The following is a 16057-nucleotide window of genomic DNA, read 5'->3' on the forward strand; positions in this document are numbered from 1 at the left end:
AAACATAACTTCTGGTCGAAATACTTTTATTTTAAAACTTTGGGCATGATCCTATATTGTTCATCACTTTTTAATGAAAAATGAATTTGTTTTTTCAGCAACAAACCTCAGCTTAATCAATATGCTTCCTCTTTTCGTATTAATTTAATAATGTAAACCTAAAAACAATGACTAATATTTGATTTCTTCTGAAATTATTGTTCGTTTTCAAATACTTGTCATTATCCAGGATTAAATACAAAACTTAGAGGTACTAAAAAAACCACTGACCCTTCAGGGGCGTAGTCAGAAGGTGTCAGAGAGAGAAACAGCACAGCACAGAGAGCACTGGGCTCTGGGGCCCGAGGCATATGCACCCAAATTTCCACTTGGCCCCAAAAAGGCTTCTGGGCTGTCCCTTAACTTTCTGAGAGAGGTGCTATAGGAGTCAGAGATCATGGAGCAGAAGCACCTGACTCGTAGTCGGGGCTCAAGAAAGTGTAACCATTATTGATTATTAGCAGAAAACTAAAGAAAACCATATTCTTAATTAGCACATTTGGAACTTAATATCTGGACAGCTACTATTGCAAATTTGAGCTTTTTCCTGGCTCGTGGCCATTAATTCAATCCACTCTTTTCTAAAATGAACTGATGTACATTTTCAAACCCATTAATTCTTCTTATTACGTCTGTAACATTTCTTTTAATCACCCTGGCACTCTACACGAAGAAGATAAACCTGCATTATCTTACTTATTTATTCATATTAAGCAGATTTGGTGAAAAGCTCTGCTAGGGAAGAAATAATTCATGGCACGTAAAATTCATTAAAAGTTTTATTGTTTCTACATTTAATAGAATAATGTCGTGTCCTAAGAGAAATACAAACAAATATTTTCCTGTTTTATTGTTTCTTCCTTTTTAGAATCATGTAGTGTCCTAAGAGAAATACAAATATTTTCCTGAATGCGCAGTAGTTAAAGCTTAGAAAATGTATACTAATGAAAGTTTAACTCTAGCTTTCAAAGAACCTTTGGAGCTGGAAACAGCACAGATCATTGGTTCTGGAATCAGATTGAAGTTCTGTGTTTTCTCCTATGAGTTACTTAAATGATCTGAGCTTCTGTTTCTTTAGCTCCAAAATGGTGATATTGTTTAAGTTACAAGGTTTTGAGGAAAAAATGTCATTCAATGTACAGTGTACATGCTCAAAATTGCTTTCCCCGTCTCATTTTTTTTATTTCCTCAAGTTTTCAAAAACTGTTACTTGAAGAAGACCTCCAACCATACTATTGTTAAACAAAGAATCCAATATTATTGCAAGAAGTACATTAAAATGACATCTCATTATTTAACTGCTTTGCTTATTTTTTTTTAAAGATTTTATTTCTTTCCTTTTTCTCCCCAAAGCCCCCCAGTACATAGTTGTATATTCTTTGTTGTGGGTCCTTCTAGTTGTGGGATGTGGGACGCTGCCTCAGCGTGGTTTGATGAGCAGTGCCATGTCCGCGCCCAGGATTCGAACCAAAAAAACACTGGGCCGCCTGCAGCGGAGCGCGAGAACTTAACCACTCGGCCACGGGGCCAGCCCCTTTGCTTATTTTTCTTTAGAAACATAAGTACACTATATTAGGGTTCTGCTATGCAAAGAAAATAAATTTCCTCATTCAGTTTTTTCTTAAACTGTGTTATCAATAGCTTGATGAGTTCCTGAAATGATTTCAGAAAATTCAGTATCATAGAGCAGAAAATATTTTAAGATGGAGTTAGATATTTAACGTATGAATAATTTTAGAATCTAAATGTGGCTATTTCTACTCTCTTCTTTAACACTTACTTTTTAGTCATATTTAATCTGATTAAACTATTCATACAGTGCTATTAAGATACCTAAAGAATTCAGTGCTTTTTGAAGTGCCCTAAATTGTAAATGGGTTAAAAATAATCAATATCTCTTTATTCCATCATGAGTTTCCCATGATCACAGATATGAATGTCATGTAAAGATGAATCTACAAACAACAGCAGTTAGCATAAGAGAGAATTTCCATTCTGATTTTGGGCCAAGGATTCTGAAGACTCTTGCCCTGATTTCAAATAGAGATGCCCTCTGTCTCTCTGGCCCAGTTGAAATAATATTTCCACAAGCACAATTCATGTCTTTGTCTAACATTGACTTTTAAAACAATTGCCTCTGTTTTAAAAAAATGATTATGCCAGTTGTTTACAAGACCACACAAAAATGAACACGTCCACAAATCAGGTACATTAATTTTACAAGATGGCAAAGTACTTTTTAAAATTCTGTGTTTGCAACTAATTATGCAAATAGTCTCTATTGAATTAAAAAGAGATAACTTACTAGTTGAAAAGAAACCATCAAAGTTTATAAAATTTCAAAAGAAACTCACTTACTTGTTCAAACTCATTCTTTTGAAATTCTTCAAAACCAAAGATGTCCAATATTCCAATATCCCAGGTCTGCGTGCTGTAAGGGAACAATAAAACCGTGAACAGGCGTACTTGAAGCTCTTACATGACCCCCTGCCCCTTGCTACTTCAGGTCAGAGAAATCCAGCCATTTAGGCGTCACTGCCCATTTGAAGTAAAAACATGCAAATAGTTATGTCAGAGTCTGGTGACAAACTCTGAAAGTAAGGAGAAAAGTATTCTTTTAATGGTTTGATTCAAACACAAATAGATTAACAAAAATACATTGATTTATAAGTTTAAAATGGAACGCTACATGGGTGATTTAATATCTGCTTCTCTGAAACAGTCCTTGTGTCTGTCTCCTTTGACTACACTTGCTTTCTCTGAAGGAGTTTGCACTGACCTGTTAGTGGTTCTCACCAGCTAACGCTTCTATCTTGTTAGGTTACACAAGCAGTGAACCAAGCAATTTCTTCATCACACTTAAGTACAATACAAGTCAATCACGATTAAGCCACGTGTGTTCTTTGATAGATCAAATTGAGCTGCATCAAAAATCATATTATAATCTCCCTACAGGAATTCTTATAAATAAAGAAGAATAAAGACCATGAAACTTGGATGTGAAGTTGCAGACGTCAATCTAAGTACTATTTCTTTTTTCAGTGTAAGCTATCACTCTTGGAATTTGCCAGTCTTGGATGGTCAAGTCACAGATGTTGGAACCCTCACAGTGAGTGAAGAAAGGAAAAAGAAACCCTGGTTTGTGACAGCAGCCCTGACAACCTGGGTTCTGTGGGGATGTGCAGGCAGCAGGGGGAGTGTGCATGAGGCTAATTCTTGTAAAGAAAGCACCAGATGATTCCAGAATGCTGGTCACCAGGAGGGTACACAACCCTCCCTTTCACATCATTGGTCTAGATCATCAGCAGGATGACTACTATGCCCATTTTCTGCCAATGGGTCTGATAGTCTATCATCATTATGGTGTTTATGGTTTCAAAACCACTGTGCTTGTTGATGAAGGCATTTTTGTTGTTCTTGTTTCTTCTCTACTCAATCTGTCCAAACTGCAGAACCACATTGGCAACCAACTCCATTTTTGTACCTGCATTTTGTTTGCATAATCATAATATTTTAGGGTCTGCCATATGTCACTTAAATGACCATTTTTTTTCTTCCAAAAAGGTAGAGCAATGATTCTATGATATCCTGTCTCTAAGATTCTTTGTTGTAGACGGTACAAATACGAGCTTCATAAGTAGGCGGGAGAGTATTTTAAAAGCCTTTAATGTAAACTTCACATGGCAAAGAACATAAAGCAGGGAGGCAAAGGCAGACTCAGTCAGTGGATGTCTCTGGGTAATTGATGGAGTGTTTTAGAAGAAAAAATAAAGTTAGCATTGTAGCTCACCCTGTGTGCCCAAATAAACTCTACGTGGATTAGAAAGTTAAACGTTAGAATGAGAAACTATAAAAATGTACAAGAAAACAAATGTGGCCATTTTTTCTGCTTTCAGTTCTGGGAAAAATTTTTTTAGAAAATTTAAAAGTATGATTACCCAAATACAAAATTCTTCTGGAGAATAAACAGCACAAATAAAATTAAATTCTGTTAGAGGTAAGTATTATTTTAAGCTGCATTGCCTCTTGATTTCCATAGATTTTTTTCAACCTGTTGTTGAAAAACCTGTATGTTCAGTAAGACACCATCTTCCATTCACCCACGCTTCCTGCCCTCCTGCTGTCTTTATAATGTGCACAGAGATGTTGGGAATGATGCTATCTTTATAATGTGCACAGAGATGTTGGGAATGATGCTTACTCGCCGGTAACGATGGTGCTGAGGTTTAGGATGATTGGCTGCTTTGTTTTGGGGGGGTGTATGTGTGCGCGTATTTTCCATGGAATGAACTACATTGTTTCTCTTTTGGAGCTTTAGTGATGAAGTTTGCCAGGTTTTTGAGTTGTTCAGTCTTGGGTAGGAATCCTGGTTCAAAGAATTTTTAGTTGGATAACTTTGGGCAAGTTACTTAAATTTTCTGAGCTACAGTTTCATCATCTATAAAAGTGAGATAATAAATAATGTTTGTCCACCTAGATGCTTGTTACAGTTAGAGATGATGTACATAAAGTTCTAGGGTAACAGCCGGTATCCACTGGTATACATACGCATACATAGCTGGTATACATATCCAGTCACTGGAAGTTGCTTTCTTGAAAAAATCGTTGTTTAAGCTTGCTATAGAAATGAAGAGGGTAGCTAATAGAAGAAATATAAATACCTAGTAGGCATATTAAAAATGTCAACGTCATTAAAATTGCAAGAGAAATAAAATTTTAAAAATTAGGGAGAGAAAAATATTTCCTACACTTTTGTTGGGAGTTTAAATTGGTAGATCTTTCTTAAAAAGCAATTTGGTTATGTGGCTTAAAGCTCTGAAATGTCCATATCACTTGAACCAGTACTTCCAAGTTTAAGAATCTGTACTAACGATGATCAGAAATGCCATTAAAGACTCATGAACAAGGACACTCATTGCTGTCTTAATTACAGTAACAACAACAAAAGAAATAACAAATAGCCTACAGTAAAGACAATTAATTAAATTGCATGCATCCTATGATGGATTAATTTAGTGAAACTGCCAAGTTAACAGAAAGCACTATACAAGTTCTGTATAAAGAATAACCCCTATGATATATCCAGAAGACCTACAAAGGAGTACAGTCAGCCTGAGAAGAGGAATAGAGATGGTTTTGTTTACTTCTTTTTATTGCTTTGCATTTTCTAAGGTCTCTATAGTGAAACACAATTATTTTTATAATCAGTAAATATTCAATTGATGTTTCTAAAGACACTATGAAACCATGAGAAATGTCCTTGAACAACAATAAGCTAAAAACTAAAGCTGGAAACAAAATTTATACCTTTTATATCCTTATAGTAACTTATTGTATAATTTCAACCATGCTAAAAATGAATCCATGTCACAGAAAAAGTACAGCACGTGTTAACAGTAGATGTCCTAAATGGTAGACCAAGAGGTGATTTCTTAATTTTTTAAATGTTCTATAATACTCTTTATGATTAACTTCTCCTTAAAAGATGTATGATTAAGCACGTGTTGGGCATATTGTGAGTTAGAGGAAAGGACAAAGATAACTTTCAGGGCAGAGAGAAGAAAGTGGAGCCCAGCAGAGAGGGTGGGGCAGGTGTCTGGTCTTCCAGGAACAGAAGGTCAGCAGAGACCTCAGGAGGCAGGAGAAGAAAAGCAGAGGTGCTTCCGGAAGGCCACGTGCTGTTCACAAGTATGCACGCTTCCTGCCAACTTATACCAGAATCTCCCTCTAGCCTCTCATCTCCGACTCCCCTGCCTGAATCCCACCCAGCTGGCCTTGGTGGCAGTGGCCCTATAATAACAGCACTCAATGCTGGTAAAAGTCAGGAAGAAGGGCAAGAGCTCTCAGTGACATGATGTCACCACATAAGTCCTTCCCCTTTTCATAAGGATGGTGACTTCGTGTTGACAAGCTAAGGGTGGAGGCTGAGGCTGCCCAGGCATTTGTGGTGAGCAAATGTGTTAAAGATTCTGGTTCAGACTGGGGAAAGTAAATTATTAATTAGTAATTTAGAGTAGCATAAATCTGGTTGAAAGAGCACTCTTTTTAAATGATTTTTTTTCATATTTTATAGATACTGGTTTCCAAACTATATTTGGCTACAAAATAAAAATGCTATTAAAAAAAAAGATAGGAAGGAAGGAAAGACCATTGTCAGGAGAAAAACTAAATTCAGGTTTAATGCATTTTAAGGATTCCTTTTGCAACTACTGACAGACATAACGTGTTCATTTTTTCAAAAATCTCTTTCATCATTTATGATGGAATGAAATATGTGTCTGTTATTGCAATAGCAACCTTGGCAAGAGGGTTATAAGAATTTGTAGCCAGCAAAATGCCCACACTGTGTAGCAGTCAGCATCACTGTCATTTCTCCTATTGATGTCTCCACTCACATCACACAGGCATTTAACTCAACATCCAATTTCCAGCAAGGAGGAGCAGACAGAGGTCATCTGATCAACAGGGATTCAAGCCTATAGGTAAAATTAACATATTAATGAGATGGTCTGTTTTAGTTCAAATTCTGCCTTAGAATTCTCCTGAGGGCTTTCCTGATGGTTAACAAAACTGTCTAACTTGCACTATTTTATTAGTAAAATACGACACCTTTCACACTAGACAAAATATTAAATGCCAAGGCATCTGCCTGCTTTTGATTTTGCCTTCCATGCCTGTGGGTGTGGGAAGGGGAAACAACCCAACTAAAATGTCTACCCTAGAGCTTGGATGAACTAATTTTATTTGGGCAGAGAGGTCTAGTGGCATCTAGAAGTCAGGTTCTGTCCTCAGTCATCCCTAGGCAAGGAGATTAGCTAGATGGTCACCTAAGTATTTAGTCAGTTTAGGAAATAGCTGAATCCTGCTTGGCACAAAACCCTTAGACTGAGCCAGAGTTGAGTCAGCCCCTCCAGTGGATCAGTGACCGGTAGGAACCCAGACAGGATAAGAATGAAATATAAAAGCATTCCAGACTCGAGCAGTCTGGCTGTCCAGACACACTGCCCTGGGGATCAGATGGACTTCCACAGAGGTCAGCAGGGCAAAGTCCCTGGAGAGGTTGGGCTGTGCTACGTCATTCACCAACTCTACTGCCAATATGCCGTAGAACTCGGTTAAAATAAGTTCTGTTGTTGATTGCACGGTGCACCTTTTGTGGAGCCTAACTCTGCCCATCCCAAAGCTTACCTGAATTTCACAGGGTTTTCTCTAGTCTGTGAGATGAACTAGGGATGGAGAGGTGTGACTCCAGGATTGCATACTTTTGGGAGTTTCTCCCTTTCATTATTTGACCAAGCAAAGTACCTGAGGCTTATCATTTTCTGACAACATGTCAGAAACTGGGGAAAGAGTTTGCAGTTGCTGGCAAGGTGCGCTAGAAGCTGGGTGGTGGGAGGGGCTGGTGGTTGCCAAAGCAGCCGCTGCCTCCTTCCATCCTCGCGACATCAGGCATCCTGACTTCGTTCCTAAATGCGGTCCTGGTAGCACTTCTCCACTGGAAATATAAGTTAGGAAGTGAAAAACTGGAGACCCTTGAGGTGAAAATTGGACTTAATTAGCCTGGATATTCAAGAAAATCCTGGGATTAGGGTGAAACCTAGAGCTAAAATTTTACCGAGTACTGTGTACCAAGCGCTGTTAGAAGCATTTAAAATGCCTTCCTTCATTTAGCCTTAAGAACTACCTAAGAGATAAGTACAATAATCACCCCCATTGTACAGAGGAGAATATTGAGACAGAGGACTGCGATGTTTTAAGTTGCCCAAGGGCACACATTGGCATTAGATGGACGCAGGATTTGAACCCAGGTCGTTTGACACTAGCCCCTGTGTCTGTAAGTCCTATGAGGTCCCGCATAAAGCTGCTTCCAATTATTCGTCCTTTAAACAAGTCTAATTCTGAACTGCAGAGAAACCAGGAAGGGAAGTCTCCCCAGGAGTAATAAGACCATAAATAACACAAGATCCCTTAAACCCTTCTTATCAGTGAAAGCTACAACCTACAGCTGAAAAGCATTAATACTCAGTACTTTTAATAAACATATGTCCTCAGTCATTATGAGCTAAATTTACAATAGTGATATATATGCATGTATTGTTACCAAAAGCATCTTTAGAAACAAGAATCAACATACCACACAATTTACATTTTTTAAAACTATTAGTTTATATGAACTCTTACATTTCTAGTCTAAAACAGCCCTCATTTTAGAACAATAGCACTATTTAAGTAAATTATGACATCACTGCTCCTTCAAGTATTCTGCGGTTATTAAAAGTGATGGTTATGAAGAATGTATACAAACACAGATAAATAGTTATCACAATAAAGGAGGCAGATACAAAACTGCATGCATTGGATGTGGAGCAACTGGAACCCTCATACATTGCTGCTTGCAGTTTAAATGGGAAGTTTCGAACATGATTTGGCTTCATCTGTTAAAGCCTATCATGACTGCTGAGTGACTAAGAAATTCCACTCCTGGTACATTCCATGCACCCAGGGAAATGAGGGCGTGGGTCCACTAAAAGAAACGCACGGGGGGCTGCCTGGTGGCACAGTGGTTTAAGTTCACATGCTCCACTTCAGCAGCCCGGGGTTCGTGGGTTTGGATCCCAGGCACCGACCCACACATTGTTCATCAAGCCATGCTGTGGCGGTGTCCCACATGCAAAATAGAGGAAGACTGGCACAAATGTTAGCTCAGTGACAATCTTCCTCAAGCAAAAAGAGGAAGATTGGCAACAGATGTTAGCTCAAAGCCAATCTTTCTCAACAACAACAACAGCAACAACAACAACAACAAAAAGACACATACAGAATATTCATGGCTGCTTTATTTATATAGTCAAAAACTGGAGACAACCCAGTGCCCATCAGCATCAAACAACTAACTAACTAGTGGTCTGTCTATACATGTTGTTACAAGGGAACACCACTCAGGAATAGAATAATAATGAATTCCTGCTGCACTCAACATTCTAGATGCATCTCACATACACAGCATTGAGCAAAAGAAGCCAGACATAAAAACAGTGCATGAAGGAAGCTTCCCAGAGTGCTGGATTGATTCTATACCTCAATCTATGTGGACGTTATGTGGTCCTGTTGCACGTGTAAACTCCATTGACCTGTATTCAGAATATGTGCTTGTCAGCTGTTACACCTCAATAAAACAGTACAAAAAACGTATGCTCACTAGGATCATGACTATGCATAGGGATGGAGAGATTATTAGCTGAATATTTGTTAAATGAGAAGCCCTCAAATGCATGTTTACCTCGCTACTGCTGAGTCTAACATGATGTTTGAGTAGTGACCTTTCTTACAGTTCACGCTGGCTAGTACAAGAGGCTCAAGCCCCAGTTATTAACATAAAGGCATCAGTAGGAAAGACAACGATACACAAGATGTTTGAGCCGTCCAGAGGTTAAAGAAGAGATGGAAATACATTCTTCAAGCAGTTGAATATCATTAGAGCAGTACTTATCCCATTATTGTTTTCATTTATGTTTGAGATTTATATCTATCCTCTTCCCATGTCTGCTGACTCTTTTGGCAACTTCCTACTGCTCTTTGAAAGCAGAGTTGCATTTCCTGGGAATGCCTTCAGACCAGCTACTTTAGTCCCTCCAACAAAAGTACAGAGAAGTAAGTTCTCACGTTCAACCAGTTATCTGGATAGCTGAGTCAGAGAGAAACTAGAAGGAGGCTCCTCACTGTTGACGTGTGTCAGTACGAGGAGGGGTGATGGATTTCCTTCAGAGCACACGGCAACTGAAGCACACCAGGCCTCAAAGCTTTTTGAAAAAGCAAAATAAAACAACAAAATAAAATCAACTCAGCTGTAGGTTACTTGTGGTTTACCCTGCTGTCTAAAGTCAGTGACCAACTATATCATTCTATATGCCGTACAATAAGTAGTAGTATATCTACCTGCCTCTAAACTAGGATCCTGTATCCTTGCATTTGGACTACCTTTTATAAATCGGCAACTGTCAAAATTGAAACCTATATGAAAATGCAAGAATTCTGTAGCTTATTTGTCTTTCAAGGAAATGTTTATTTCAGTCTTGTATCAAGAAGATGCCCCTCCTTTCCTTTTCGTCCGTGACAGTTGGTAGATGATTGTGAGACAAAGTGCAGCATCAGGATTCAGGACTTGCATCAGGCTGATTCAGTGTGTTTGGGAGACCCATGCCCTAAAAGGATCCATGCACACCAAACAGAGGACAGCCTTGAGAGGAGAGTGAACTCGGAAGGTGTATTTGCATTTCATGTTTGGCTTTTGACAAGCCTGAGGTTCAAAGGGAAAATGGTGAGTCATGGCATATGGCCAGGGACAGTCAGGGAATTCTCAGGACAAAATGTAGGGAAACTCAGAAGGTGGGAAACCCTATTAGGAGGGTGTGGCTCGGAAGGCAGAGTAAAGGCAGGATCCCAACAGGGTTGGATAATCCAGGTAGGTCAGATGGGCCTAGTTTTCAGGATGCCATCAAAGCACTTCTCCCGCAATTTTCTGTGATATTCAAAGAAGAGACTTTTTTATGATTACTACTTAGGAGAAATGGAGTCTCTCCTAAGTGGGAACGCCCTATGTGAATGGGTGGACAAGTGCTAGCAGGCACATGCTACTTTGCAAAGAAAGCCCGCCATGGCAAATGCTTGTGGATGGTGACAACACACTCAGAAGTCTAGACTCTCTGTGGAGTACCAGCCCTTCTGTGGAGTTTGGACTTGTTAGGGTAGAGCCAATGGAAGAGGTGAGCTAACCTAGGTCAAGGTTATGAGGATTTACAGGTGTTATCTGATCTGCAGGCTTTAAAATTCACCTCTTAATAGTGGTACTACCAATTCTCCTAAGACTCAAGGATCCATTTAATTTGACTCATTTTAGCATAATCTGTGTTGGAGAGGACCAATTCAGAGATCACCCATTATGGCATAGAGTAGTGAGGTTGCATTTGCAGAGGGAGAATTTCCATGGTGAAGACGTGGAGTTGCCAGCTGAGCCTTAAGAACAGGTCATTCAACTTAGTGGCTATTTAAGGGAATTCCTGAATCAATCACCTCTTCCTGGTGGGGAAAACTTGCGTGGGCTGATTAATCCTGTTTTGCCTTTTCTTGATGTTAGATCGGTGCAGGAAGAATGCCATCGGCAGTTGTGTCAGCTGTTGACAATGAAAGAGATGAAAGACTCGAAAGAACTGCCTTGCAAATTGAAGAAGTCTATGGATAGTTCCTCCCTATTTCAGTCTGTCAAGTAAAAGGTATAATGGAGGTTCACTACTTCCTTCAGCCTGTCAACAGTTAGAGTGTAAGAAATGGTGCCCATCCCCAAGCAGCTTTCAGTCTATTTGGGAAACTCCGAGCTTTAGTAACTGTGAATTACTTGCACACTAAGCCTGGCAGGAGATCCCCAGTCCACCAAGGCAGGCAGCTTCAGGCTCCAGCGCTCCTTCAGCTTTTTATACTGGCTACTGAACAGTTTCCCCAGCGTGTCCTCAGTTCTATGCTCAACTAGACCTGGATGCTTTTATCTTTAGTTCAAAGCTTCTCAGCACATTGTGCTTTGTGCCTCTCCAAGACAATGCACAGTCCTTTCTTGACCATAGGAAGCCCCTTTATTGAAAGTTTTTATTTGTTTTCTGAACTTCTTGGACTAATCCACAGAACATGCTCTCTAAAGCACTGTCCTATTGTAAAATATCTTATTCCTTCCACGGTTCTGATGCAAGATTCAGATGGAGAAATGTATTGGAGGAAAGGAGGAAGAGGAGGAGGGAGAGAGAGGGAGAGAAAGGAGAGAAAATCAATAGTATATTTGGCATTTGTTTCTGGAAAAAGGATATTGACATTTCTCTGCATGGCATCTTTATTCTACACCTCAAAACAATTTAGAAAATTACAATTTACCTTTATTGTTCTGATTTCATCTTTGGCCTTGAGATGCACATAATTTTCACTAAAAATCCAAATATTACTGGCAGTCTGGAGGAGCATATCAATGATAAAGGGTTTTTTTTTTAATTGTCAAAACAAAAATCAAAGAATATGTGACATTAAATAATTGTGACTTCAGCCACCCCAATCAGAAAACTGGGTTCTGGGGTAAACTACCAATTGGTCCAATTTTTCCAACAGAATATATTTTAAGAACACCAGATATTTGGGTATGGCTGAGGTTTTCCAATGTACCCTGACTAAGGATGATTGACTCTGACGTCTCGAAGCCAAAACCAAGCCAGAGAGACACGTGAGCCAGGCCTCCTTTTGCAGGAAAATTGAAATAAGATTATCACAATTTTAGAGATTGAGAAAATTAAAATTCACAAGACATAAATGTCTTACTAAAGATTTCATTAATGATAAGTGTAGGCTCAGAACAGGAAACCAGATCTCTGTTTTTTTTTGTTTTGATGAGGAAGACCGGCCCTGAGCTAACATCTGTTGCCAATCTTCCCCTTTTTGCTTGAGGGAGATTGTAACTGAGATAAAATCTGTGCCAATCTTCCTCTATTTTATGTGGGATGCCACCACAGCAGGGCTTGAGGAGCGGTGTGAGGTCCACACCGGGGATCCGAACCTGTGAACCAGGGCCACTGAAGTGGAGTGCACAAACTCAACCACTATGCCACTGGGCCAGCCCCAGGAATCCAGATCTCCTGCTTCCTATTAACCTTTTAAAAAATTAAAACCGGGCCGGCCCCGCGGCTGAGTAGTTAAGCTCACGAGCTCCACTTTGGCGGCCCAGGGTCTCACCAGTTCGGATCCTGGGTGGGGACACGGCAACTGCTCTTCACATTCTGAGGGGGCGTCTCACATGCCACAACTGGAAGGACCCACAACTACGGGCACACAGCTATGCATCTGGGGGTTTTGGGGAGAAGAAGGAAAAATAAAATAAAAAAAAAATTAAAACCAAACTAAAAGACAAAATTACTAAATACATAAATTAACTACCATGTACTTGACCTTACTGTACATACACGAAAATGAAATCCACACAGCATTTGAACCCACTAGCCATAGACTACAGGAGAAAGTGCTGTTCCACTTTTCACTTATCATGCTTTCCTCTTTTTCCAGATTTATTGAGATATAATTGATATACAACTTTGTGTCCGTTTCAGGTGTACAACATGAGGGCTTGATACACGTATACATTACAAAATTATCAGGCTTTTCTTAATAGAGTTCCTTTTCTCCCTTCACAGGAATTCTGTTCGAACCCAAACCCCATTTTTATGAGATTCTGACTATTTAGGATTGTAAAGAGCACTTCTGGATATCTTTGCAATTTAATAGGAAGCTTAGAAAAACATAAATCTTTATTACCAAAAAGTGAGAGAATTTACTGCCCAGAAGATGATAGAGCAGAGAGTTTGAAAACACCGGGAACAGGGAATAATCTCAGAATCTCTCCAATCACCTGTGAAATGGGAAGCTGTCTTTCTAACAATCGCCTTCACTTGTCGGTACTCACAGTTCGTGGTTCAAAGCAGCAGCAATGAAAATTACATTAATTAGATGGTGACTTGCAGCAAGTGGCTGTTGCTGGATAACCAACCACCCAAAACTCAGTGACTAAAAATAGTAAGCAGTTATTATGGTTCACAAGTCCTCTTGTGGGCTTGAGTAGCCTGGCTGGGGGCTGGCAGGCCTGAGATGACCTCACCCAAATGCCTTGGGGTTGGCTGGCTATTGGCTGGCTAACAGTGTCTCTCACCTTCCACAGGTGAGCCTGGGCTTACAAAAGTGGTGATGAGAGGAACCTGAGAAAGCAGATTCGTGCAAGGCCTTGGAATTGGCACATCATCATTTTTGCTGTGTTCTCTTGGTTAAGCAAGTCACCAGGACATCTCAAATTCAAAGGGAGAGGAAACAGACAACTTCTTGATAAGAGAAGTGTCAAAGTCGTATTGTGCAAGGCACGGATTCAGAGAAGAATAAATGATTGGGACCACTTTTGTAATCTACCAATGCCTCTCCTCTTGAGAGTGGCTTTTAAGTAACCTGTTTATTAGCTCATTCACCTTTTCAGTGAACATGCACTGAGCACCTCGTTTTGCAAAGCACTGTGCCGGATGCTGAAGACCCAGATATGAAGGAACAGAGAACAGTCTTGTCCTCAGGAACATGTCCATAGATTGAAATAAAGAAATCACATATATTTTAAAAGGTTAATTTTTAAAATTTAGCTTTAAAACTATGCTTTTTTATCACACTTCCAACAGTTTCAATGTGGGAGGCATTTTCTGAAAAACTCAGATTTTAAGTCTGGCATATTGGAGTTCATACTCCAAGTCCATCACTTCCTGGCTCTGCGACTTGGGCCACTTGCTTAACCTCTCTGAATTCCAGTTTCTTTATCTGAAAAAGATAACACCTGCCTCTTGGCTAAGGTCAATATTAACTGCAATGATCCGCAGCTGAAAGCCCCGCTCCTTTCTAGGTGATATCCAGTAAATGAAACCACAACAACGGCCCCTCACCACGTAATCACCTCGGCAAACGGACAGAAGCCGGGCTTGGAAAATGCCTTTTGAATAAGACAGCACGGGAAGAGAGAAAAGTGAAAAGCAAGGAGCTGAAAAAAACTAAAAATGTCCCTCAGTTGAAAAGCACATCCTCCTCAACTAGAAAATTGTACGGGAAAAAGGCAAACAGAATTTAAATTGTGGTTCTGACATTTCCCTCCTGGTGTTTTCTTCACCAGAAGCAGGGTCACCCAGAGCCGGAATGGGACACTCTGCTCTCATTTCTGAACGATACTGCAGCATTATTTTTTCTGGCAGAACTGCCACTATGCTCCAATGACAGGCACAGAGGAGCGTAATAAATACAGATTTGGTTAACTCTATTGCTCAGGACAGGTTATCAGGAGGTTGAAAAGAGGCCAAACACATTTCCCCAGTTAGAAATGAAACAAGAGAGTGGGCATGGCCAGCAGCGCAATGAATTTTATCCTTTGTATAAAATACACAAGCTTTAGCCTCTGCATTCCTGGCTCAAGAAAGAGCTGGATAAGTAGAATGCTAGAAGGTTCTTATTAGCCATATAAATCATTGACTTTCTTACACATTTTATGGAATCTAATTGGCTTTCAAATAATATTTGCAAATCACATAATAGTCATTATCAAAAAGGAAAAACAACTACTGTTTGATTCTAAAAAGTCATTTTCTCATAGATCTGACAAATCTCTTTCTTCTTCCATCTCCTGAAAATACGTACTTAAGGGAAAAGTATACAGTTCTTTATTGGTCCAATAAGCTACACCATTCCTGAAACAATGTATCACATTATCAGATTAATATTTAAATTTAGCCACTATTGTGTGAATAATATACGGTAATTTTTATAATAAGAGTGGTAAATTTTTCTTTATTGAAGTTACGATAGTTTGCAACATTGTGAAATTTCAGTTGTAAATTATTATTGGTCAGTCATTTTATAGGTGGCCCCTTCATCCTTTGTGCCCACTCCCCACGCCCCTGCCCCCTGTAACCACTAAGCTCTTCTCTTTGTCCATGTGTTTGTTTATCTTCCACATATGAGTGGAATTATATAGAGTTTGTCTTTCTCTATCTGGCTTATTTCACTTAACATAATAAGGAGTGGTAAATTTTTAACCATTATTTTGTATTTATTGTGGGGCAATTTAAAATTATTTTTGAGTATTATAACGTACACGATGCCTTGGTAAAACTCTAAGATTTTTTATTCCTCTGGATCCTTGTATTTGAAATAAAAATAGATCTCACAAAATAATGAAAAACAAATGTACAATTACAGAGAAAAGGTTCTTAGCTCTTTAGGAAATTATTATACATATGGGTGTTTTGGTAAAGAAATGGAGCAGAAGGAGAATTATTTAGAAAGCAGGTTTTGTCTCAGATATTTTGCTAAATTGTGTAGTTTGGGTTGTCATGGCAATAAGCACCGTCATTTCAATAAGCCTATGCAGAAATAGAAGTCACTCATACCAAATTCATAAGAATCAAAGAAATCTCAT

General features: G+C 39.2%; 1 protein-coding gene across 1 annotated transcript in view; it reads right to left on the reverse strand.

The window, feature by feature from the left end:
- Positions 1 to 16057, reverse strand: part of MYO16 (myosin XVI) — a 450985-nt gene that overhangs the window by 185569 nt on the left and 249359 nt on the right. The window contains exon 20 of the mRNA XM_046664745.1: positions 2398 to 2470. Within this exon, the coding sequence (XP_046520701.1) occupies positions 2398 to 2470 (73 nt within the window). The remainder of the gene's footprint in view (positions 1 to 2397; positions 2471 to 16057) is intronic.

Source organism: Equus quagga, chromosome 6, assembly GCF_021613505.1.
Source record: "Equus quagga isolate Etosha38 chromosome 6, UCLA_HA_Equagga_1.0, whole genome shotgun sequence".
NCBI classification, from domain to species: domain Eukaryota; kingdom Metazoa; phylum Chordata; class Mammalia; order Perissodactyla; family Equidae; genus Equus; species Equus quagga.